This window comes from Aptenodytes patagonicus, chromosome 24 (genome assembly GCF_965638725.1).
Source record: "Aptenodytes patagonicus chromosome 24, bAptPat1.pri.cur, whole genome shotgun sequence".
NCBI lineage: Eukaryota > Metazoa > Chordata > Aves > Sphenisciformes > Spheniscidae > Aptenodytes > Aptenodytes patagonicus.
The window spans coordinates 2,461,940-2,484,273 of NC_134972.1; the positions used below are offsets into that span (position 1 = coordinate 2,461,940).

Below are 22,334 nucleotides of genomic sequence, written 5' to 3' on the forward strand. Positions count from 1 at the left end.
CCAGCACCGATCCTGCCCCCCCCCCCGCCCCCGGCCCCATCCCGTATACCCAGCCCCGTTCCTGCACCCCTTTCTGAGCACCCCAGCCCCCAGTCCTGCACCCCGCAACCTCTGCTCCTGCACCCCATGGCCCCGGTCCTGCACCCCGCATCCCCAGCCCCCAGTCCACATCGCCCAGTCCTACACCCCCTCCTGCACCCCCATGTCCTGGTCTTGCACCCCGCATCCCCATCCCGCATCCCCCAGCCCCGCTCCTGCATTCCCCACATTCCCCAACCCTGCACCCCATATCTCCTGGTCCTAGACCCTCAGTCCCGCGCCCCTGGTCATGTACCCCGTATGCTGCACCCCGCATCCCACATCCTCCCAAGCCTTGCTGGAGCAAGAGGAGGAGGAGGCAGCATCCCCAGCCCACGCACCCTTCCCGAAAACCGGCGAGCTCCAGGCCCTGGAGCAGGTGTTGGGAAGCTGCCCGCACCCTGCAACAGTGAAGCATCACGAGAGCCTGCCTCCTCCCAGGGGGGCTCAGCCCAGCCGGGTGCAGCCAGGAGCCCCCCACCCCGGCATGCCGTGGGAGCGTGGGGCCGGTGCTCCGTCTGCCCTCCCTCCCTGACCCTGAAGGTAGCCCTGCACCCAGAGGCACCCAGCCTGTGCGGGTCACAGGCCTGCCAGGAGCTGGGCGAGCACCCCAGGAGCTGGGCTAGCACCCCAGGGAGGGCAGGCGAGCACCCCTGGAGCAGGGTGAGCACCCCAGGGCGGCCAGAGGGTGCCCAGACAGCAAGGCAGGGAAGAGGCAGCTGGCAGCCCTGGCTGGGCCGCGTGGCCGTGTGTGCAAGCGTGTGTGCACACGTGTGCACACGTGTGCGCCGAGGTCTGTGAGTGACACCTGCCGTCAAAGCTCTGCCACTTCAGCAGAGCCTGTCACGGCGAGGTCCCCACGGGCCACCCAGCTCCGCAGCGGGCCATGCCTGGGCACCCCGGGCACCCGGAGGTGGGGGGGGGCCATGCCGGGGAGGTGATGGGCACAGGGTGGGATGTGCCCGCGGTGCTCCGAGCGATACCACCCCGCTTGCTGCCCTCCGGCAGCTCCCAGCTGCCCACCCCGGGAAGCTGGTGCAGGGGTCCGGGCGGCTGTGTCCCCCCCCGGCCAGGGTGCGGGTGCCCCCAGCCCGGGGAGGGAAGCGGGGTCCAGCCGCCCGCTCGCCACTAGATAGAGCTCCGAGTTCAGCCTTGCTTTGCTCGTGCGGGGGGGGCCCTTCTGCCTTGCCCCCTTGCCTGTCCCCGTGCATGTTCCTTGTCCCCTTGCAGTGTCGCTCCTGCACGTCCCAGCCCCAGCCTGGGAAGCGCCGCGGTAGGGGTGAGGAGCTGAGCGGCCCCCCCCCCCCCCCCCCCGGCTCCTGGCTCATCATCCCGTGCAGCGCAGCCCGCTCTTGCTGCTCCCAGACAAACACAGCCCTGTTGTCTTACTTACAATATTCTCATAACTTGCATTAACGTTATTTTTTAAGTTTTTAAGTGTTCAGTGTTACTGCATACAATTACTGCCCCGGGGACACGCTGGATGCACACAGGCATCCAGGCTCCGCTCCCTCCCCTGCCCACTAACCCCCCCAAACCCTCTTTCCCTTTCGCTTCCAGGGACCTCCCGCATTCAGGGCCTGACTCGTTCCCACCAGGCACGGCAGATCGTGGGGAAATCTCCTTCGTGCCTTATCTTGAGCCGTTACTTTCCTCCCCCAACAGCAGATCATCTCGGGATGTGTTTTGCTAGCTAGCCCGGCATTGCAAAACCTACATCCAGTAAACCTTTCCCTTCGAGCAAATAAATAAACTCCTGCAAACTGGTCTTGCTCTGCTTCCCCACGCCGTCCCCAGCCCACACATTGCATGGTGCAGCCCGGGGATGGGAACGCGGGGAGCAACTGCCTAATTCATCTCCAACCTCTAGCTGGTCTCCCAAGAAAACAAACAGATCCCCCGTGAAAAACAAGCCGGGCTTTGAAATACTTTCTGTTTCCATCCCTCTGCTGGGAAGGATGTTTGAGGGCTGAGTCCCCGGATGATGTAAATCCATTATGTCAGGATCTGGCCGCTGGTTTCCACCCTGATATTGCCCCTTTCTCACGGAGCGCTCCGGGGACCTGGGGCTCTCGGTGGAGCTTTTTCCTCCACCTCCCTCCGCACCAGCCTGGCTTTCCCACGCTGGCGTTCGCTCTCTGGGACCCGGCTCCCTTGCAGACGTGGTTTTCCAAGCACCACAATATCCGTCGACTGTTGATGGTCTCCTGCCCCATGAGCTCCTTGCACCTTCCCAGGAGGCGGTGGGCGGCCATGGGGTGCCGTGGCCCGTGCCCTGCGGCGGGCAGCTGCCCGCTCCGGCAGGGCCAGTCCCACGGAGCCCGGGAGCCCTGGCTGCAAGGCAGCTCCCCCTGACGTGTCGGACATATGATGTTTTCTCGAGCCCTGGAATAAATAAGCCCCCAAACGCACATCCTCCCACGCAGGCGGCCAGCTCCTGCAGCCCGCGGTCAGCTGCACCGTCCGGCACTGCCCGTCTCTGCGTGCCGCGGATCCCCCGCACCGGCGAAGGCGCAGGAGAGGTAAGGGGGTTTCCTCTGTCCCCAAGCAGTCGCTGAGGGGTTGTGGCGATGCCGCAGGTTCGGCTGCTATCGCAGTCTCTGGTCCCTCATTTTGCTAATCCCCAAAGGGGTCTGGGCTCCAGCCGCCTTCTCCCCCCTTGCTCCAGCTGCGTGGCCGGGCCGTGGGACGGGTTGTGTCCTGCTCATCGGCAAAGCAGGCAGGTCGCCTGGTGCGGCAGGACGGGCAGGCAGGGCTCCTGGTGCTGACCCGGGTGCATCGCTCCGTGCCTCCACTCCCTGCCCGCGGAGCGGCAGGGGGAAGGTTGCCACGCCAGCTCTGAAGGGCATCCTGAAAACCCTCGGAAAAGCTGCATCTCTGCAGCGTGCTTGCCTGAGGCACAGCCCCAAAAGCCGAGCTGTGGGGGGCAGTGGGGCTGCACGGGCGTCCTCACAGTGCCGGGGGCAAAGCCCATCTCAAAGCCCTGCCCAGAGCGGTTCAGCTCCATCAGGAGCTCGTCACCCCCGTGTCGTGCCCCACGTTGCCCCTGCACCCTCCCCAGCAGCCCCGCAGCTCACCACGAGCGAGTGCTTTGCAGCCCCGGGAAGCAAAACGCGCCCAGCACTGTCTGCAAGCGGCCAAGCAGGTGGGCAGGATGAGGCCAGCGCTGGCTCGGCTCGGACAGCCACAGTGGCCCTGGGCTGGGCTGCACTCCATGGATGACCTGTCAGCAGTGATGGATGGAGAGCTGGAAGCAGCTCTGGGCCTGCCGCCTCCCCGAGGCACGTGCTCTGCTCTCGCTGCTGCCGGTTGCCTCCTGGCCGCAGCCCTGCCTTCACGCCTTGCAGCCGCCGGGCAGAGGAGGAGCTGGTTCCCCGACGGTGACCACAGCGTCCTGCCGAGCCGTGCCACGCTGGGGCCATGGGGCTGTGCGGGGTCTGCTTTCCCGCGGCTCTGCTCGTCCTCGCGGCCGCAGGTGTCCAGAGCCGGGAGGCGGGTAAGCGAGAACGTCCCTGTGCATGGCCGTGCTGGGGAGGTGTCCCACCGTGGGGCACGCATGTCCCCCTGGGGGATGCCACACTCCAGCCCACACAGCCGGGATCCCACGTAGCCCGGCTGGGTCTCCACGCTCTGCCCTGCAGGACCATGCACCCTCCACGTGCTGGTGGCCCTGGACGTCACCGATTACCAGCAGTCCAACCTGCAGCCCTACCTGGAGCGGGTGCTGCGGGACCTGGCAGCGCTGGACCACCTTACCTGCAGCCCGCTTGACCTGAGCATCAGCCTGCAGAGCACGCAGCGGGACGGGGACACCCTCTTCCAGGCCCGGCTGCGGGAGCCCTGGGTGGATGTGCTGCAACGCCTGGCGCGGGCGCACTCCTTCCAGCGCTCCTACCTCAACCAGCCCGCCCTGCAGAGCTTCCTCGGCACCCTGGCACGGCAGGCGGCTGATGCCAAGGTATGGCACTGGCACAGCCATGCCCGTTGCTCCCCGTGAGGCTGGGGGATGCTGGGCGCTCCCGCTGCTGGGGGGTTGCTGCAGAGCACCGGCCCCCGCCTCCTCGCCCAGGTGCTGCTGGTGTTCACGGATGGGCTGGATGATGATGCAGGGAAGATGAAGGAAGCGGCAATGTCGGCTTGGCTGCAAGGTGGGGTGGCAACGGCTGCGCGAGGCTTGGCTGGGTGACCCCTGTGAGTGGGGAAAGCTGGTGGGGGCCAGGGGCCACCCGGCGCAGCGTGACGCCTCGTGACACCCCGTCCCCTCCAGACCAGGCTGACCTGCTGGTGACGGTGGCGGTGAACAACGTCACGGGGCTGGGGGACCTGCAGCAGGTGGAGTTTGGGCGATGGCTGGGGAGCGGGCAGCAGCTCGCTGTGGACATGCCGGAGGCTGGTGGGCATGTGGCACAGGAGCTGGTGAGGATGAGCAGCGGTGGGGTGGGTGGTGGGGTCCCCGTGGGCTCTGAGTGGGGGTGCCACCCTCTCCCTGCAGCTGGCCCTGGCAGAGCGGACGTGCTGCCAGATGTGTCCCTGCACCTGCGTGGGGCTGCCTGGTCTGCGAGGCCCCGGTGGCCCCCGGGGGAGCAAGGTAAAGGACTGGGAGAGTGGGGGGATGAGGGAGGGATGCCCAGCCCTGCAGACAGCCCGGGGCAGGGCTCAGACCTTTCCCTTCCCCATCAGAGGGGATGTTTCCCCAGGCCCCCCACCATGCCCTCAGGAGAGCAGTCCCATCCTTCCCATCCCTCTCTGCTGGGACGGATGCGTGGGCTCTGCATCACCCAGCCGGGCTCCCAGAGCAAACCCTGAGGCTGGGCCGTGCCCACCTTGACGCTGCAGCCATGGTGCCGAAGCGCTGAGCAAAGCAAGGGGAAACTGAGGCCCAGGGGGTGGGGGGGGCTCACGACGCTTCCCCAGGGGAATTGCACCCTCGTGCTGCATGCACAGCCCTGGATCCCTTTCCCAGGGCCAAGAGGAGCCCTGGGAGCTCAGCTCAGCTCAAGCTCTTGCCCCGCTCAAGCCCTTCCTCCCTGAGCTGGGAAGGGAGCCCAGCCGTGCTGGCTCCCAGCCTGGGGTCTGTCATCGGGCCGGGGGGTCACGGCTGCCGTTCCCAGGGTCTCTCTGTCCTAGGGAGTGACAGGCAGCAAGGGACGCGCTGGAGACGAGGGCGAGCACGGGCACAGCGTGAGTCGGCCGTGGGACCCCCGGGGGTGGGAGAGGGTGGCCCTGGGGGCGAGGGGCGAAGGGGACCCCCACCACGGCATTGCCACTGATGGCCTCCTCTCCCCTCCCGAGCGCAGGGGGAGCAGGGACCACAAGGTCTCCACGGCAGCCGAGGGATGCAGGGATGCCCGGGACAGTGTGGACCGAAGGTGAGGGGCCGTCCCAGCCCGGCATGGTTCCGTCCCGCAGCGTGGGTGCCCACCGCTCCCCGGCTGCTCTCCTGTGTCTCTTTGCAGGGCTTCGTGGGTCACCCTGGGGAGCAGGTACGTCCCTGCCTTGTGGTTTATCCTGTGGCTCCTGCAGGCACCAATGGTGGCCAAGGCCATGGACAGCTGGCAGCGGCAAGGAGACCTCGAGGACGGGCAGGGAAGAGAGGGATCCGGGGAGGGGAATGGGAGATGGTCATGATGGAGGGAGGGGTGGGATGGCCTGGGGTGCTGGGGGAAATGGGGCAAAGCCAGGACCTGGCTATTTCACCTGTGCCATATAAACTCGCATCAGACCGTGTCACCTCCCTGCAGGGATCTCCTGGAGAAGCCGGCTACGATGGCGTGGATGGGGAGCAGGTGAGCTGTGCAGCGGGGCATTGCACCAGCCAGCCGGTGCAGCCCTCCCTCCATCCCGGCACAGCCACCCGAGCGGGACCGGGCATGGGCACGGGCACGGGCACGGGCACGGGCACGGGCGCAGCCTCCTTTCTCCTCCCCAGGGTGAACTGGGGACCCCCGGCCGCCCTGGAGAGAAGGGGTCCCGAGGGAGGCAGGTGCGGCGCTGCACGGCTGAGCCTCGGCAAAGCACTGCCTCCTTTGCCTGCCGCCCAGCTGCTAAATCCCTTCCTCCTGCCTTCACCTAGGGGCAGAAAGGCTCCCGGGGTGCCCGGGGGGAGAAGGGGCCCCCAGGCCCTTGTGGAGAGGTGGTGAGTACAGGCTTGCAGCCCCGGGGCTCCACAGGGTGCTGGGGGGCTCGCTGAGCCCCCTCTCTGCTCCCCAGGGGCCACCCGGGAGGAGAAGCCCTGAGCCCGGCACCCCAGGGTGGAGAGGAGATGGGGGTCCCCAGGTAAGGGCTGGCAGGGGCCAGGACGGTGCTCGGGGATGCCGGGTGGCGGCGGTGGAGCAGCTGGTCGGCAGGACCCTTTTGGGGACGAGATGTGCTGGGAGGACAGCCAGGAGCTCTGCTTCCCTCTCAACACCCGTGATTTCCAGGGAGACCCCGGCCTGGATGGTCCCCCGGGGCCAGTGGGACCCCCAGGTCCCCCCGCTCACCCGGTAGGTGCCATGAGCAAGGGGGCACCAGGGTCTGCGCCGGGTGTCCCTGTGCCATGTGTCCCTGTGCTGGGAACGTGGCCGCTGACGGCGCTTCCCTCCACAGACCTCGTGCCAGAAAGGGCAGCAGGGAGCACAGGTAGGGCTGGCAGCACCTGAAGACACGGGCATCTGTCTGCCCCAGGAACCGGGGACATCTCCCCACCGGAGCCTGAGCTGTCCCGTCTCCTTACAGGGCAAGAAGGGGAACCGCGGCAGCCTCGGCCCCGGGGGACAGAAGGGCTACGGAGGTGCCCAGGTGAGGCCAGGGAAGCCCCTGCCAGCCCCGGGACCCCTGGGCGGGCACCCCCGCTGCCCCCTCTGCTTTCCCTTTGCAGGGGCTGCCGGGGCCACGGGGGACGAAGGGTGTGAGCGGCCGCCCGGGGAGCAGAGGACTTCAGGTGCCGTCCCCCTCCTTGTGCTGGGGTCCCTGGTGGGTGCTGGTGGCCGCCGTGAGCCGGCGGCTGTGCCGGTGGGTGCCCGCCCCAGGGGTGCTCCTCGGCATCCTTGATCCGCCTTTGCCTTTCGCCCAGGGTCTGCCCGGAGCCAAGGGCTCCCAGGGAGCTGCTGGCCCAGCCGGCCCCAAAGGGGAGAAGGTGAGCAATACCACGACGTGGCATTTGGCAGCCTCCCCCCATGCACCCCCAGCCTGCAGCCCCGCTTTCTCTTCCAGGGGCCGGCAGGAGCCGAGGGCAGGAAGGGGAGCGTGGGACCGCGGGGGCTCAAGGGTGCCCTGGTAAGGCTGTGCCCCTCGGGGATGTGGCGTCCTCCCCGGGGGCACTGCAGCCGGGGGAGGCATGGAAAAGCCATGGCCAAGGAAGCTTTGGGAAGAGGGGTATTTGTGTAGGTCCTACAGTAATCTGCTTTGGGATTTTTCTCCCCTCCCAGGGCGAGAACGGGTGTGACCAGAGAGGTGCTGCAGGGAGGAAGGGTGCCAAGGTACCGGCAGCCCAGAGCCGGGGTGGAGGCGAGTGGGATGAGCGTGGGGCAGAGCTCTGTCCCCGCCCGTGGGGCTGCCGGGGGTCCCGGCCGCGCTCACGTGTGCTGCTTCCCCCAGGGTGCTCGGGGCCTGCCAGGATACCCCGGGGCTCAGGTGAGAGCGTGGGGGGCCGGGAGGGGGCATGGGGACCTGGCCAGGGCCGGCCGGTCCACGCTGTGGGGTGCTGGGAAGGACGGGGTCGGCTTCCTCCGAGTGTCCCCTCCAGGGTGATGGGGGTGAGAGAGGATCCCCAGGGGACAAGGGCGCACGAGGGCTGCCTGGGCGCAGGGTGAGTACGGCGCAGCCCCCTCCCCGATCCCCCACGGCCGTGCCCACCCGCTCAACTCCCCAGGGTTTTCCAGGGCCACCCTGGGAGCAGAGGAGAAGCAGGCGGCCCCGGCAGCGTGGGACCTCCAGGAGAGATGGTGACTCCCTGCAAATTCCCTTTTTCCTGCCATATTTCTGCCTGCAACCAGCCCGGGTGCTCAGGGATGTGTTCCTTCTTCATAGTTCCTCTTAATTTCTCTCCTCTCCTGCTGCTCCAGGGCCCAAAGGGCTCGCCAGGCATTCTCCCCTCCACGGTACGGGATGCTGGTGTGGGGCCGGCTGGGGATGGGGACATGGCTTTGAGGGGTGTCCTCGGGGGACAGTGAGGAGCTCGGTGGCCGCCTGGCCCCAGCAAGCCTTGCTGGGTTTGCTGGGAAGAGCTGGGCGGGAGAGCTGGGACTGACACCGCTTCGTGCATCCCTCCAGCCTTGCGAGCTCAAGGCTTTCATCCGCCGGAGCTGCGGTGAGAGCCTGGGACAGCGGCAGGGATGGCAGGGAGGGGACGGGGACCAGCTCGGTGGGGGGACCGCAGCGGAGGGGACTGAGGGATGGCTGGGTGGTGGGGGCACAGCTGATGGATGCATGCCCGGAGGATGACTGGAGGGAGACAGCGGTGGATGGGTGGGCACGGGTACCATGAGCACGGGATGTCACGGGGAGGCTTTTCCGGCAGTCCCTGAGATGCTGCCATCCCCTCACAGTCACCACCTCCCCCTCCTGCCCGCTGTTCCCCACCGAGCTGGTTCTGGTGCTGGAAACCTCGTCCACAGTGCCACCAGCCCTCTTCTCCCGCATGAAGGAGCTGCTGGCCCTGCTGCTGCGGGACCTGCAGGTCTCCCCGCTGGGCTGCCCGGCGGGGGCCCGGGTGGCCATGCTAGCCTACGCGGCCGCCCCCACCTACCTGCTGCGTGCTGGGGAGGTGGGGAGCGGGGCCGTGCTGCTGGGGCGCCTCCGCCGCCTCTCGCCCACCCGCTCCTCCCGGCGCGGCCGCCTGGCCGCCGCCATGCGCTTTGTGGGGCACCATGTGCTCAAGAGGGTCCGGCCGGCTGCCCTGGGCAGGAAGGTGGTCCTCTTCGTCACCAGCGGCCGGAGCCAGGACCTGGAGGGCATTGGGGAGGCTGCTCTGCAGTACGAAGCCCTGGGCATCGTGCCGGCGGTGCTCACCTTCAGCCCGCTGCCCGAGGTGGTGCGGGCTTTCCAGGTGAGCCCCGGGGCTGGTGGCTGCTCCCCCTGGTCCCCCCCCAGCCCTCAGCCCCCACCCTGGCTCTGCCTCCCTCCCCCCCCAGGTCAACAGCCTCTTCCGAGTGGTCCAGCTCTCCGCTGCGGAGCCGGCCGGGGATGTGGTGGTGCTGCGGGATGCGGTGCTGCCCTGTGTCCTCTGCTTCGGTAGGGAGCCCCGGGGCGGCACCGGGGACGGGTGCCCAGCGGCTCTGGGGCTCAGCTTCCATCTCTGCCCGTGCCCAGACCTCTGCCACCCCGAGGGCTGCGCCGTGGCCGTGCCATCCCCTGACCCACTGGACGTGGACCTGGCCTTGGTGGTGGACAATGCGGCTCCGGGGATGCCGGCAGAGAGGCTGGAGGCTGTCGGCGAGCTCTTCCACCGCCTCCTGGGGCACCTGCAGCTCGCAGGTCCGGATCTGGTGCACAACGGCACCCGCATCGCCCTGGTGCTGACAGGCCCCTCTATCCCCAGGCAGGGTTTGGCCGAGGTCCCCTTTGGGCTGCCCAGCTCCAGGGAGCAGCTCCAGGAGCGCCTCCGCCTCGCGCTGGTGCCCAGGGCGGCCGCGGCATCTGCCGGCGGCACGGTGGCGTGGACCCTCCGGCACACCTTCCCGCAGAGCTCCAGTGGCCGGCTCCGTGTCCTCTTCATGGTGGGAACGGGGGCCACGGTGCTGTGGGACAGGGAGGCGCGGCAGGCACTGGCCCCCTTCGCCCGGTGTGAGGATTTCGGCGTCTTGGTGCTCTCCCTGGGGCGAGCTGGGACGGAGCGGCCGGAGGCGGCCGTGCCCGAGACGCTGCCGGCGTGGCGGTACCACTCCCTGCGCCTGGGCTCGGTCCACCCACCCGAGATGGAGTACGCGGAGAGAACGGTGCTGGGCTTTCTCAGGAGGCTGCGGGGTGAGCGGGATGGGGAGGTCTCAGGGGGCTGGAGCACCTCCAGGTCCCGTCCCCAACTGCTCTGGGGGTAGGCGGCTTTGATCCCCAAAACCTCCTTGCCTGCACCTCCGTCACGCTTCTGCTATGGCTTCTGCTCTGCAGCGGAGAGCAGACGGCGCCCCAGCACCCCGGGGTGCCCCCGGGAGCTGCCCCTCCCCGGCACCGGCATCAGCGAGCCCCACCCCGGGAACCCTGCGCAGTGAGTGAGCGGCACCAGGGCCGTCCCCTGCATCTGCATCCTTCAGTCCCCCGTGACATGAGCTGGGGGGCTGGGGGGCTGCACCTCCTCTTCCCGGGGCGGGGGTCCTTTTCCCCAGGCACGTACTGGGGGGGGGGTTTCCTCTGATTTCCACTCCCAGGACCCCCAAGGTCCCTGCCGTGCCCCACACTGGCAAGGGCCGGAGGGCTGTGGCCATCCCCGGACCATGCGCCCTGGACAAGGACCCCGGCAGCGCCTGCACCCGCTTCTCCGTGATGTGGTACCACCGGTGGGAGACGGGGTCCTGCGAGCGCTTCTGGTACGGGGGCTGCGGGGGCAACGCCAACCGCTTCAGCAGCGAGCGGGACTGCATCCGCGCCTGCATGGAGCCAGGTAGGCGAGGGTGGCCATCCCTCCGGGGACCGGGGGTCATGGGGTGCCCCCAGCCCGGGCGGGGGGCACGGCTGAGGTTTCGGTGCTGCTGCTTGGCTGATGCTGTGACCATCCCGGGCAGGTCCCGACGGAGCCGGCGTGGGCGAGAGCAACATGACGCAGGGTGAGAAGCGTGCAAGGGGGGGGGCCGGGTGTCTTTGTGGGGGGGGGTGACTCGTGAGCAGAGAGCAGGCAGGGAGGCAGGCAGGGCTGCCAGCTTGTGCACCGGCTGGGTCGTGGGGTGCGTTTCCCGGCATGCAACCATGCCACGCGCTCTGGCCGTGCTGCCAGCGTGCCATGTCACCCGCCTTGCAGCCGCCTGCCTGGAGGCACGGGACGTGGGGCCCTGCCGCTCCTTCTCGCCCAAGTGGTTCTTCGAGGGCCGCCAGCCCGGCCGCTGCTCACTCTTCTGGTACGGGGGCTGTGGTGGCAGCCGCAATCGCTTTGAGAGCCGGGAGCAGTGCGAAGCCGCCTGCCTGCCCCCAGGCAGGGCGAGCCCCCCGGCCCCCCGCCCTGCCAACACCTCCACCTGCACCCCTGCGCCCGGCTGGCAGGGCTGACACCCCCCCATCGGGGTCCAGGGTGCCCCTGGTCCCCTGGGATTCAGCACCCGGAGGCGTAGCGCTCGCCCTCTGCAAACCTCGCCTGCCCCCGCCTGCGCAGGCTCGTGAAACGAGGACACTTGAATTATTGCACAAGGACCTCGGGGTCCTGCCAAGTTTCTGACAGCTTGTCTTCAGCTGCTCCATCACGGGGTGGGGAGGCTGAGCCGGAGGCGGGGGCGCTGAGCCCTTGCAAAACTCTGCACACCCCCCTCCATCCACTGCTCCGGGAGGATGCTGGTACCCGGGGCTGGCTGGTCAGCCCGGGAGCCTTTCAAATAAAAACCACACCACGTTTCATGCTCGCCGGTGCAGCTGGGCTGGGGAAGGGCGAGGGTTTGGGGGTGGGTGCTCCGGAGCCGCAGGAGGCCCCGCATCCCAGCCAGCCGCAGCTGCGCTCTCCCGGCGGGGAGCAGCTTCCCTGGCTGCCAGGAGCGGGGAGCGGGGGCCGGATCCAGGCGTGGGGGTGGCGGGGTGCTTGTGGCCCCCACCCCGGGTCGGCCGCGGCGCCGGTGGGAGGCAGCTGTGCTGCTGGCTGGCTCCCGTCCCGGGGGGGGCTGCAGCTGAGCTGCCCCGCGCTCCCCCCCCTGCCCTGGATGCTCAGCCCCAGGCCAGCAGCCCAGTCCTAATAACGCCCGATCCCAGTAACACCAGCATCCCGGTCCTAATAATCCCGGTCCTTGGGCTGCAGCCAGTGGCCGTGGCCGCCTTCGACACGGGCCGTCGCCAGGAATAGTTCCGAGACCTGATTCTTCCCCTTATCCTTTATTCAGTTCTGCGGGGCGGGAGAGGACAGATACATTTTTCAGGACAGCCTTGGTTCTGGCAGGGCTGGCAGGAGGAGGGGGCAGCTCAGGTCGGTCCCGTGCCCCGGTGCCGAGCGATGCTCGGGGGGGTGCCTCCCGTGAGCCCCCAGGCTGTGGCTGCGTCAGAAATTCGCTTAAATGGTGCTCAGAGCCCCTAAATGCATTTTTAAGGCAAAGGAAGCCGGGAGCTGCCGGCAGCCGGGCGAGCAGGGAGCGAAGAATTGGAACGGAGAATTTTGTTTCTTTAAATGTCATGTTTTTTTAAGCTCATTTTTGCACTTGGGTTTGGTGAAGCTGAGAAGACTTAAGTGACAAACCAGCTGTCCCCCGGCGCAGCGCGGCGCTCGCCCACGCAGACACCCACCCACCGCCTCCAGCCCCCCCCAGCACCGAGGTTGCAGCAGGGATGCGGTGCCGCACAGCGAAGTGGAGCCCCCCGCGCCCCTCCAACGCTAGCCCCCTGGCCCCACAGCCTCCTGCTCAGCCCCGCGGCATTGCGCGGGCCCTGGAACCTCCCGAAATTGGGGTGGGTGATGGGCTGCTGGCGGGGGCAGCTGCGGAGGTGTCGGTGATGCTCTCAGAGAGGCAAAGGGGCTGCGGCAACGCCGTGTCCGTCGGGGATGCTGCAAGGCAAACCTGGCACCGTGAGGGTGCTGCTGGGTGGGTGGGGGTCCCCCAGCCCTCCCTGCCAGCCCCCTGCCCACCTCTGTGGGCAGCGGGACCCTTCGCACTCACCCAGCAAGGCTAAGCCCAGTAGACAGGGACGATGCTGCAGAGGATGCTCGCCGTGGTGCCCAGGAGGGAGCGATCGGCCAGGGGCATGGCGAGCCTCTCCTCAGTCTGGCGAGGGGAGAGAAGGAAAAACGAGGCAGCAGCGGCACGATGCTGCACCCCAATTCTTCACTGGGGGGGTTGCATGAGGCACCGTGCCCGGGCCATTGCCATGTGCGCCCCATGCCCCGTCCTGCCCCAGCCGGTGCCGAGCAGGGTGGCCAGCACTCACCTGCCGGCGCTGGAAGGTCTCGGCGATGGTGTCCAGCCCTGGGATGTTGTCCTTGTCCACGTGGGTGATGTAGCAGGCGCGGTGGAGCCAGGATCTGTAGCTCACCAGCAGCTGTTTGCAGACAGACCCGCATCAGCTCGGTCCCATCACCGCTTCCCTGTCCCCCCGGCCGCGCAGGGCTCCCCGCTTACGTTCTTGTAATCATAGATGACCGTGGCCGGGTTTCCATCCCCGCCGTCCAGGTAGAAAGCGGCCACATCCTCTTCCCAGGCCAGTCCTCTCTGCAGTCCCATCCGCAGGACCTGGGGGGCGTGGGGGGAGCTCACCACCTGCGGCAGCCCCTCCCCGGGGGGCGGCGGGGGTCCCTACTTACGGCGTCGGCGTGCCGCTGGTCTGCGCGCAGCCACATCAGCAGGGCGCCGGCGATGATGACCACCAGCAGGACGACCACCACCACCACGATGAGGAGGCACTTGAGGTGGTGGCAGCTGAGGAGCTTGCGGGGCAGGTAGCAGAGCAGGCGAGGCACGAAGCACAGGGACCGCTTGATGCAGGCGCAGCCAGGGCAGCTGGGGCATTTGCAGCACCGGGGCACGCAGCACCGGGCGCATTTGGAACAGCAAACCGTGCAGGGCCAGCAGCAGCAGCCCGGCTTGCAGCATACCTGGGAGCAGCAGCCGGAGCCGCAGCAGCCCTTCTCCGGGTCCTGTGGGCACGGGAAAGGCAGAGAGCCGGGGTGAGCGGGAAGGAGATGGGAGCTGGGGGATGCAGGTGGGCTGGGGCTGGGCTTGCCCCAGGGAGCAGGACCCATCCCGCTTCCCCTGAGCTCTGGGGATGCAGCATCCCACAGGCCCTTGCTCCATCACACGTGCACCGGTGCCTCGCCGGGATAAACCAGGCAAAGCCCTGTGCCGAGCATCTCTGCTGGGCACAAGGACACCCCCAGCGTGACCGTGCCACCCCGCTGCGGGTCGCAGGGACTCACCAGAGGCTCTTCAACCACCACCTGCTTCACGCTGCTCTCCATGGCTGCCTCCTCCTCCTCCTCCTCCCAGCCTGGGCTGCCCCGCAGCAGCCGGGGCAGAGGGCTTTATACCAGGGCGCTGGGGTGGGGAATGGGCGGCCCCTGTGAACGGTCTCATGGCCCTGGTGTGCAATCGGGCGCTGGCGTGCAATCCACTTCACTTCTGTTTACTGACCGCCTTCCCCGGGGCTGGATTACCCTGGGAACCCGCTGGTCAAGAGGCTCCGAGGGCACTTGTCCCCGAGCACGGGGGCCACTCTGCTGCCCAGAAGCGAGGTGTCGGGGCCAAAGCAAACCCTCCTGCGTGGGTTAGAGCTGCCCTCCAGGGTGGAGCATCCGGCAATGGCTGCAGCCAAGGCGAGACCTGGCTTGCCGCCCGTGTCCCTTCGCCAGCTCGGGCACCTGGAGCTGCTCGAGGTGGGCAAAGTGCAAACGGGACATCAAAGCTTTCCCACAAACTGCGAGGCTGGGGTGGGAACGGGGTCACCATGGGGTGGGGACACGTCCCTGGGCCATGGCCAGGCTGGGTGCTCCGCAGCCTTGGTCCTGGGGATGCTCGGGCACTGCGGGGGCTCGTCTTGCCAGCGCTGGGGCTTTCAGGGCTGCCCGTGGTGCGGATTTGCTCAGGGAGAGGGGGGTCCTAGCTCTGGCATGTCACCCTGGGTAGTGCAATCAGCAGGGCAAGGTGACACCGCTGTGCCTTGGTCTTGTCTGGACATGAGCCTCTCCTGCAGTTGGGCTCAGGCTGGGACCTCTCCAGCCACCCCTGGGCCCACTCCTTGGCCCCCTGGGACACCAGATGCTTGCAGCTGGGTATGGGGGCGAGGGTGTGCACCCCGTGTTGCACGCTGCCTCCTGTCCCAGGGTGTCAAGGAGCACAGGAGACTCTGGAGTGGCTCCTGGCTGTTTGCTCTCCAACACCATGTGCAGGAGAGGCTGTGGGAGCCCTTATCGCACACCCTTCTCGGCCCTGCTCTTTGCCAGGGTGACACAGGGTCAGGGCCAGACCTGGGATTTCGGGGAGCAGAGCTGCCGGCCCTGTGTTGACCTGTGGCAATGTGCGGTTTCCCTCCTGTTCCCAGCAAAGCGTCAGCCCCCAGGGGCTGCGACCCTCCTCGCTGCCCATGGCAGTGGCTGCAGGGATGACCCTGAGCTAGTGCCTGCTGAGAGGTTAAATCACGCTGCCCGGCACCGCTGTGCTCCTGGGGGGGCTGGCTTGGGTCCTCCCGGAGTCTCTTTCCTCCCTCTGAGCCCTGTTGATCCCCTGGTCTCTGGTGCAGCGCTTGGAGGTGCCCCCCAAGGATGCTCCCAGCTGCTTTGGGGCAGAGGAGCTGGAGCTGCCGGGGACAGGGAGCGGAGGGGGGATGGAGGGGAGCTGGAGCAAGCAGATCACGGTGTCTGTGGATGCCCTGCTCAGCCCAGGGCTTGGCTCTCACCAGGGATGTGGCACAGTCCCTCTGTCCCCATCTGCACACGGAGGGGACAAGGATGAGGACCTGTCCCGGAGGGGTGGCCCAGACCCCGCAGCGGTGCCGGTGCTGGCTGGGTGTGCTGCCTGCGCCCATGGGCTGGAGGTGCAGAGGCTGCCCCTGTCATCTCATCCTCCCTCCGTGCAAACTGGGAGGGCACAGGGGGGTGACACTGGCCACGCAGCCTGGGAGCACGGTGTGCAACGTGGGGGGGGGTGCCGCTGTCCCGGGGAGCGGGTGTCTGAGCCCTCCCGTGCTCCTCGCCTGGGGCTGGACCGAGCACACCGACATGAAGGATGCATCTACCCACGCCGGACCCCGCAGGGAGATACCCCTGGGGCACCGTGCCGCCTCTCCCCGGCACCCTGGGAAGGGCCGTTTGGCCGGCGCAGGAGGAAGGACGAGAGCAGCGCTCAGAGGCAGGGGCACAGGCTTTACTTTGCAGACAGAAGCATGAATCCCAAAGCAAATCCCACTTGTTTATTGTAAGTGCTGTGGGAAAGCCGCGGTGCCGAGTGGCTGTGGACAGAACACCCCGACGATGGGGCGGCTGCCCCTGGGCCGCGTGCGGGATGGAGCCGTGGAGGAGGAGAGATGCCCGGGCACTGTCTTGCCAGCATCCCCCCTGAAAGGCAACTTGGTGGGGAGGATGGGGACAGTGACATCCCCATCTCGCTGTCCCATCCCCCCGGGAGCCGACCCCAGCCGGCGCTACGCCCAGTAGACAGGGACGGTGCTGCAGAGGATGTTAACGGTGGTGCCCAGGATGGAGCGGTCGGCCAGGGGCACGGCGTCATCCCCGGCCTCCTTCATCTCAGCCTGCAGGAGAGAGAACGGGGGGGGGGGCTGCCATCCTCAGCCACCGGCAGCCTCCCCTCCAGCGGACACTTGCCACAAGCCCAGCAGCCCCTCACTTCGCCCCGGCTGCCCAGGACGCAGGGGCTGGGCTGGGCTGACCCCCTGCTCACCTGCCGGCGCTGGAAAGTTTCGGTGACGGTGTCCAGCCCCGGGATGTTGTCCTTGTCCACGCGGGTGACGTAGCAGGCGCGGTGGTGCCAGGACCTGTAGCCGACCAGCAGCTGTTTGCAGACAGACCTGGGTCAGCTCAGCCCCGTCCCCGCCGCCGCCACCCGCCCCATCGTGCCCCGGCCCCGGGGCTGCCTGCGCACCTTGCTGTAGTCGTACACCACCATGGCGGAGGCGTTGAGCCCGTCCCGCACGGCAAACGTCCCAGTCCTTTCCTTCTTGCTCATGGAGAGGTGCTGGGGGGTCCCTTCGTCATCCAGGCCATGGATGGTCATTCGCAAGACCTGCCAGGCGGGGGGGGGGGTCAGGGAGCTTTGCGGGGTCTAAACCCCATCCCTGCAAAGCGCCGGCAGCCGGTGCCGTTCCCAACCCCGTCACCGGAGCCGGTGGCACCGCGGCTCCTTCCCCGGCACTGCCTCACCGTTTCGGCGTGCGTCTCGGTGATGTGCAGCCCCAGGAGGAGGAAGGCGACGATGACCACCACGAGGATGACCACCACCACCACCACGATCAGGAGGCACTTGAGCTGGTGGGGTATGCAGGGCAGGCGGGGGGAGGCCGTGTACCTCTGGGGACACAGGGGAGCACCCGGCTGAGCTGCCGGCGTGGGGCTGGGGAAGGCGGCTGGCGCTCAGCCCCACGCCGGCTCCTTGGGCTGGGTGATGGGTGCTCCTTACCGGAGGCGCCTCCTCCATCAGTGCCTCTTTGGAGCTGCCGTCCATCTCGCCCTCCCTCGCCACGCGGCTCCTGTCCCTTTGCCAGCCAGAGCCAGGGGGATTTATAGGGGCCCCGGGTGGGTGGGAGGAGGCGGGGGCTGCCCCGGCTGCCAAGGTGCCACTTGTGCTCTGTTTGCTGAGCCCGGAGAGGAGCCGAGGAGGGGGCGTGAGGCCTCCGAGGGCCCTTTCCTGGCATTTGGCCGGCAGCGTGGGGGGAGCCAAGGCAAACAGCAGGCGGGCAGAGCGTGCCCGCTCTCCACACCCAGTACCGGGCTCTGGCTGAGGACCCAGCACCCTTAGCACACAACCCCCGGGGTGCTGCACCCCTGGTCCCTGCGGCCCTGTGCACCGGCAGCTGCAGCCCCCCCAGCGTGGGGAAGGAGCTGGCTGGGCTCATTGTTGGCCGGGAGCGCCGTGCCTGGGACGGGACGGACGGGTGCCCGGTGCCTCCCGCCACCCGGCAGCGCTTGCTGCCAGGCCAGGCAGGGAGCTGTCGCGGGCAGCGCTGCAGCAAGGGCACCTGGGCGAAGCAACGGGGCAGGAGAGCTGCGGTGGCATCACCCCTGCAAACCCCTGCGGGTACCCTCCCATCCCCCATCCCGGTGCACCCCGAGAGCACCCGGCTGCCAGTGGCCACCCCGCAGCGTGCACCCCTGCGTTTGCACGCCCGCACGCTGGTGAGGACACGCGTCCACACGGATGCTTGTGCTGTCACTCAGCCGCATCCCTCCCTCCCTCCCTCCCTCCCTCCCTCCTTCCCGCAGCACAGGAGCATGGTACGCTGCAGAGCAGCGGGTCGGGCGCCGGCAGCCTCCGCCACCACCATCGCTTCCCCTCCACACTGAAATCTCCGGGGAAGGAGGAGAGGAAAAGGCTTTGCCACAGCTCCCGGGCACAGCAGGAGGAGAGGGACCAGCTCCGGGGGAGAGAGCAGGGCTAGGCCAGGGCAATGGAGCTGCGGCGCGGGAGGAGGATGCTGAGGGGCCAGCTCTCTCTTCTCCTCCTCTTCCTCACCTTGGCCTGGCTCTGGCTGCCGGCGGGGTGTCGGCGGCCCCCCCGGCCGCCCCCTTGCCCCCCGAGCTGCTCCTGCACCCGGGACACAGCTTTCTGTGTGGACTCCAAGGCCGTGCCCAGGAACCTACCCCCCGAAGTCATCTCGCTGTGAGTACCCAGGCAGTGGGATGGGGACGGGGAGCAGGTCACATCCCCGGTGTGCAGGGCTGGCAGGGACTGCTGGCTGCCCCAGGGTAGCGGGGACAGCCTCTTTCTTTGTGCTGCATCGGGGGGTGAACACGTGGCGGTGTGGGGTACGGGCAGTGTGGGGGTCTCTTGGGGGAAGGAGAGGGCTGGGGACACCCTGGGACTGGTCCCCGTGTCCTGCTGTCCTGCGGCGGTGGCAGGTCTCCTTGCACACACAGCCATCCATCAGTGACGGACAGAGCAGGGCTGCAGCCCGTCCCCGCCATGCTCTCCGTCTGCCGTGACCTTGGGGACCAGAGCCCCAAGGGGACACGGCTGGCGGGTCCTGATGCACGGTCCCTGGGGACACAGCGGCACACCGGAGCCTTCTACGGGCATGCAAGCGTGTGTGTGGTGGATGCATGTGCGTGCGTGCATGCAGCTCTGTGCGTGCATGCGTGTGCATGCGTGTGCATGCGTGTGCATGCGTGTGTGCATGCGCGTGCACTCGGGCCAGGGGGTGCCGCAGGGCGTGGGCATGTGTGGGGTGGGTGCCAGCCCCCGGGGGCTGCTGTGGGGCCGAGCGCCTTGTCCCCTCCGTGCCACCACCAGCAGGCAGGATTGCTGCTGGGGCCTCTCTCCCACGGGCTGCCCGCCCCGCGCCCAGCACCCCTCCGTGGTGAGCGGGGTCTGCGGGGGTCTGCACTGGCATGCACCGGGTGACAGCAAGGACAGCGCTGAAGGGCACGGGGTGGCAGAGCCTCCCTGCTGCCGTCCCCTCTCCCGCATAGCCCTGAAGCTTCGTCTCGCCGGCAGGACGATGGTGAACGCAGCCTTCACGGAGATCCGAGAGGCAGCTTTCGCCCACATCCCCTCGCTGCAGTTCCTGTACGTCTCCCGTGCTGGCGGCCGGGCATCCCAGTGCCCCCCGTGCCCGTCCTGCCCAACCCCGGTGCTGACGCCTCCCCCCTCTCTTTGCAGCCTGCTGAACTCCAACAAGTTCACGCTGATCGGGGACAACGCCTTCGCCGGCCTCTCGCATCTCCAGTACCTGTGCGTGGGATGGGGACGGGGACACGGGGACGAGGACGGCCCTGGGGGGGGCATGGGGAGGGCGGGAGTATCGGCAGGGACCGGTCCCCTTGGGGCAGCCGTGCCACCATCTCCTCCCGCCCCAGGTTCATCGAGAACAACGACATCCAGGCGCTCTCAAAGGCCACTTTCCGCGGGCTCAAGTCCCTGACCCACCTGTGAGTACCTGGGGGTCCTGCACTCCCCGGGGACATTGGGGACGGCTCTTGCCCCTTCACTGTGGCTGTGTCGCCTCCACGACCCCTCTCGTCCCCCAGGTCCTTGGCCAACAACAACCTGCAGACGCTGCCCCGGGACCTCTTCAAGCCACTGGACATCCTGAGCGACCTGTAAGGCTGCCGTGGCACCGGAGACCCCTGGGACACCGGGCTGGGAAGAGGGTGACAGCCCGGTGTGCTCGGGGTTTGGGCAGGGTGCTCTGCTCGCTGCGGGCTGGGTGCCGGGGGTGACTCGGTGCCGTCCTTGGCAGGGACCTCCGGGGCAACACGCTGGCCTGCGACTGCAAGATCAAGTGGCTGGTGGAATGGCTGGAGAGCACCAACACCACGGTCCCCGCCGTCTTCTGCAGCAGCCCCGGGCAGTTCGAGGGCCAGCGGATCCGAGACCTGGCGCTTGGTGACTTCCAGTGCATCACCACGGGTAAGGGACCACAGCCACCCGTCACCCCACTCCCGGGTGCCCGGACCCTCACCGCTGCCTCTCCCCCCAGATTTCGTGGTGCACCAGGTCCTGCCCTTCCAGTCGGTTTCGGCTGAGCCCTTCACCTACGCCAGCGACCTGTACGTTGCCCTGGCACAGCCCGGCGCCAGCAGCTGCGCCATTCTCAAGTGGGACTACGTGGAGCGCAAGCTGCGCGACTTCGACCGCATCCCCGGTAAGGCATCCGGGCCGGGGTCCCCTCCCGGGTTGGGGACCCCCCGGTTGGGTGATTCGGGAAGGGCACGGCCCCAGCGTGACGTGGTCCTGCCTGGCAGCTCACTCGGCAGTGCACTGCAAGCCCATCGTGGCGCAGAACCAGCTGTACGTGGTGGTGGCCCAGCTCTTCGGGGGCTCCTACATCTACCGCTGGGACACCGCCGTGGACAAGTTCATCAAGATCCAGGACATCGACAGCCAAAAGACCCGCAAGCCCAACGACATCGAGGCCTTCCAGATCGAAGGCGACTGGTATTTTGTCATCGCCGACAGCTCCAAGGCGGGCTCCACCAGCCTCTACCGCCTCAACCAGAACGGCTTCTACTCCCACCAAGCCCTCCACGCCTGGCACCGCGACACCGACGTGGAATACGTGGAGAACGATGGCAAACCCCGGCTGATCATCTCCAGCAGCTCCCAAGCCCCCGTCATCTACCAGTGGAGCCGGGCGCAGAAGCAGTTCACGCCCCAGGGGGAGGTGGGGGAGATGCTGGACGTGCAGATGGTGAAGCACTTCAGGGTGAAGCGGGACCAATTCCTCTGCCTCAGCCGCTACATCGGTGACTCCAAGGTGGTGCGATGGGAAGGACAGCGCTTCGTTGAGCTCCAGACGCTGCCGTCCCGTGGCTCCATGGTGATTCAGCCCTTCTCGGTGGAGCAGCGGCAGTACCTGGCCCTGGGCAGTGACTTCTCCTTCACCCACGTCTACCTGTGGGAAGAGGAGAAGCAGAAATTCATCAAGTTTCAGGAGCTGTCGGTTCAGGCGCCGCGGGCTTTCCGCTACGTGCCGGCTGCCGATGTGCAGCTCCTCCTGGCTCCTAGCTTCAAGGCCAACACGCTGGTCTACCGGCACGTGGTGGTGGACCTCAGCCTCTAGTGGGGAGGCAGAGCCCGGGCTGCCCGCGCGGCCCCGACGGGGCTCTCGCCTCCCCCGCGAGCTGCCTGCTCCTGCCCGAGGACACGCATGCGCCCGCCGGCCCCTTCCTCCTGCCTGCAGCCCGCTCTGCCCCGTGGTCACAGCCTGGTGCCAGCCCCCCTCCCGGCCCCCCACGTACACGCACCCCTCGAATCGCCCCCAGGGCAGCACCCGGCCCCACGGCCCCCCTGCCAGGGGAAGCCACAGGCCTCAGTTTCCCCCCCGGTACTCCCGGTTTCCCCACGTGCAGCACCCACAGCCACCCCGTCAGCAGCCCATGGGATGAGGGCAGGAGGGTGGGACACCCCTCTCCCTGCAGACCGACGCCCTTGGGTGCCTGCTCCGCGGCGCCGGCTGGGCTGGCAGGGATGGGGGGGCACGGGTGCCTCTGCCCGCTTGGGCAACGGGCTGCAGGCTTGCGGCAGGGAGGTCTGGGGGCACGGGAATGGGGGCGGCAGGCAGGGCTGTGCAGAGGCAGGGGCTGGATGGGATGCTCCCACGACACTGGGGTGCTCCCAGGACACTGGGGTGCTCCCAGGACACTGGGACGCTCCAAAGGGGATGGGACGCCCGAGGTGGATGGGATGCCCCAAGGCGGATGGGATGCTCGAGGCCAGCGGGAGGCTCCAGGCTGGCGGGATGCTGCCGAGCAGAAGCAGGGCTGGCCTGCTGCCGTCCCCCTCCGTGCATGTCCAGCGGCTCCCTCTGCCCCTGTCCCCCTGCGGCCCCGCTGCCGGGCAGGACCCAGCGTGCCAGCCGTACCCCAGGTGTACGCGCCCGCCGAAACGCTCCCCACAATAAACACACTGTGACTCCCGGCCCTGCCCGCGTCTGCCCACAGCTGCCGGCGTCCGGCCACCCTGTGTCCAGCCGCGGCTGGCGTCCCCCCTGCC

At 68.1% G+C, this 22,334-nt stretch overlaps 3 protein-coding genes across 4 annotated transcripts; 1 reads left to right on the forward strand and 2 right to left on the reverse strand.

Moving 5' to 3' along the window:
• Positions 1-12,044: 12,044 nt before the first annotated feature.
• Positions 12,045-14,144, reverse strand: LOC143170523 (surfactant protein C-like). 2 transcript variants are annotated; one of them, XM_076358879.1, is made up of 6 exons: positions 14,090-14,144; positions 13,478-13,810; positions 13,296-13,385; positions 13,105-13,215; positions 12,837-12,941; positions 12,045-12,724 (listed from the first exon to the last, which is right to left on the reverse strand). In XM_076358879.1, exons 1-5 carry the CDS (start codon positions 14,129-14,131, stop codon positions 12,846-12,848), a joined length of 672 nt encoding a protein of 223 aa, XP_076214994.1. In that variant the 5' UTR covers positions 14,132-14,144; the 3' UTR covers positions 12,045-12,724; positions 12,837-12,845. The 2 variants fall into 2 exon arrangements, with proteins under 2 accessions (XP_076214994.1, XP_076214993.1); XM_076358878.1 differs by having other exon boundaries at positions 13,296-13,406.
• A 1,866-nt stretch (positions 14,145-16,010) lies between these two features.
• On the reverse strand, positions 16,011-17,374 carry SFTPC (surfactant protein C). The gene is made up of 5 exons (XM_076358839.1): positions 17,301-17,374; positions 17,045-17,191; positions 16,767-16,907; positions 16,566-16,676; positions 16,011-16,416 (listed from the first exon to the last, which is right to left on the reverse strand). Exons 1-5 carry the CDS (start codon positions 17,343-17,345, stop codon positions 16,309-16,311), a joined length of 552 nt encoding a protein of 183 aa, XP_076214954.1. The 5' UTR covers positions 17,346-17,374; the 3' UTR covers positions 16,011-16,308.
• A 712-nt stretch (positions 17,375-18,086) lies between these two features.
• Positions 18,087-22,261, forward strand: LGI3 (leucine rich repeat LGI family member 3). The gene is made up of 8 exons (XM_076358838.1): positions 18,087-18,500; positions 19,335-19,406; positions 19,500-19,571; positions 19,697-19,768; positions 19,868-19,939; positions 20,080-20,249; positions 20,320-20,484; positions 20,585-22,261. Exons 1-8 carry the CDS (start codon positions 18,289-18,291, stop codon positions 21,400-21,402), a joined length of 1,653 nt encoding a protein of 550 aa, XP_076214953.1. The 5' UTR covers positions 18,087-18,288; the 3' UTR covers positions 21,403-22,261.
• The last annotated feature ends 73 nt before the right edge of the window (positions 22,262-22,334 follow it).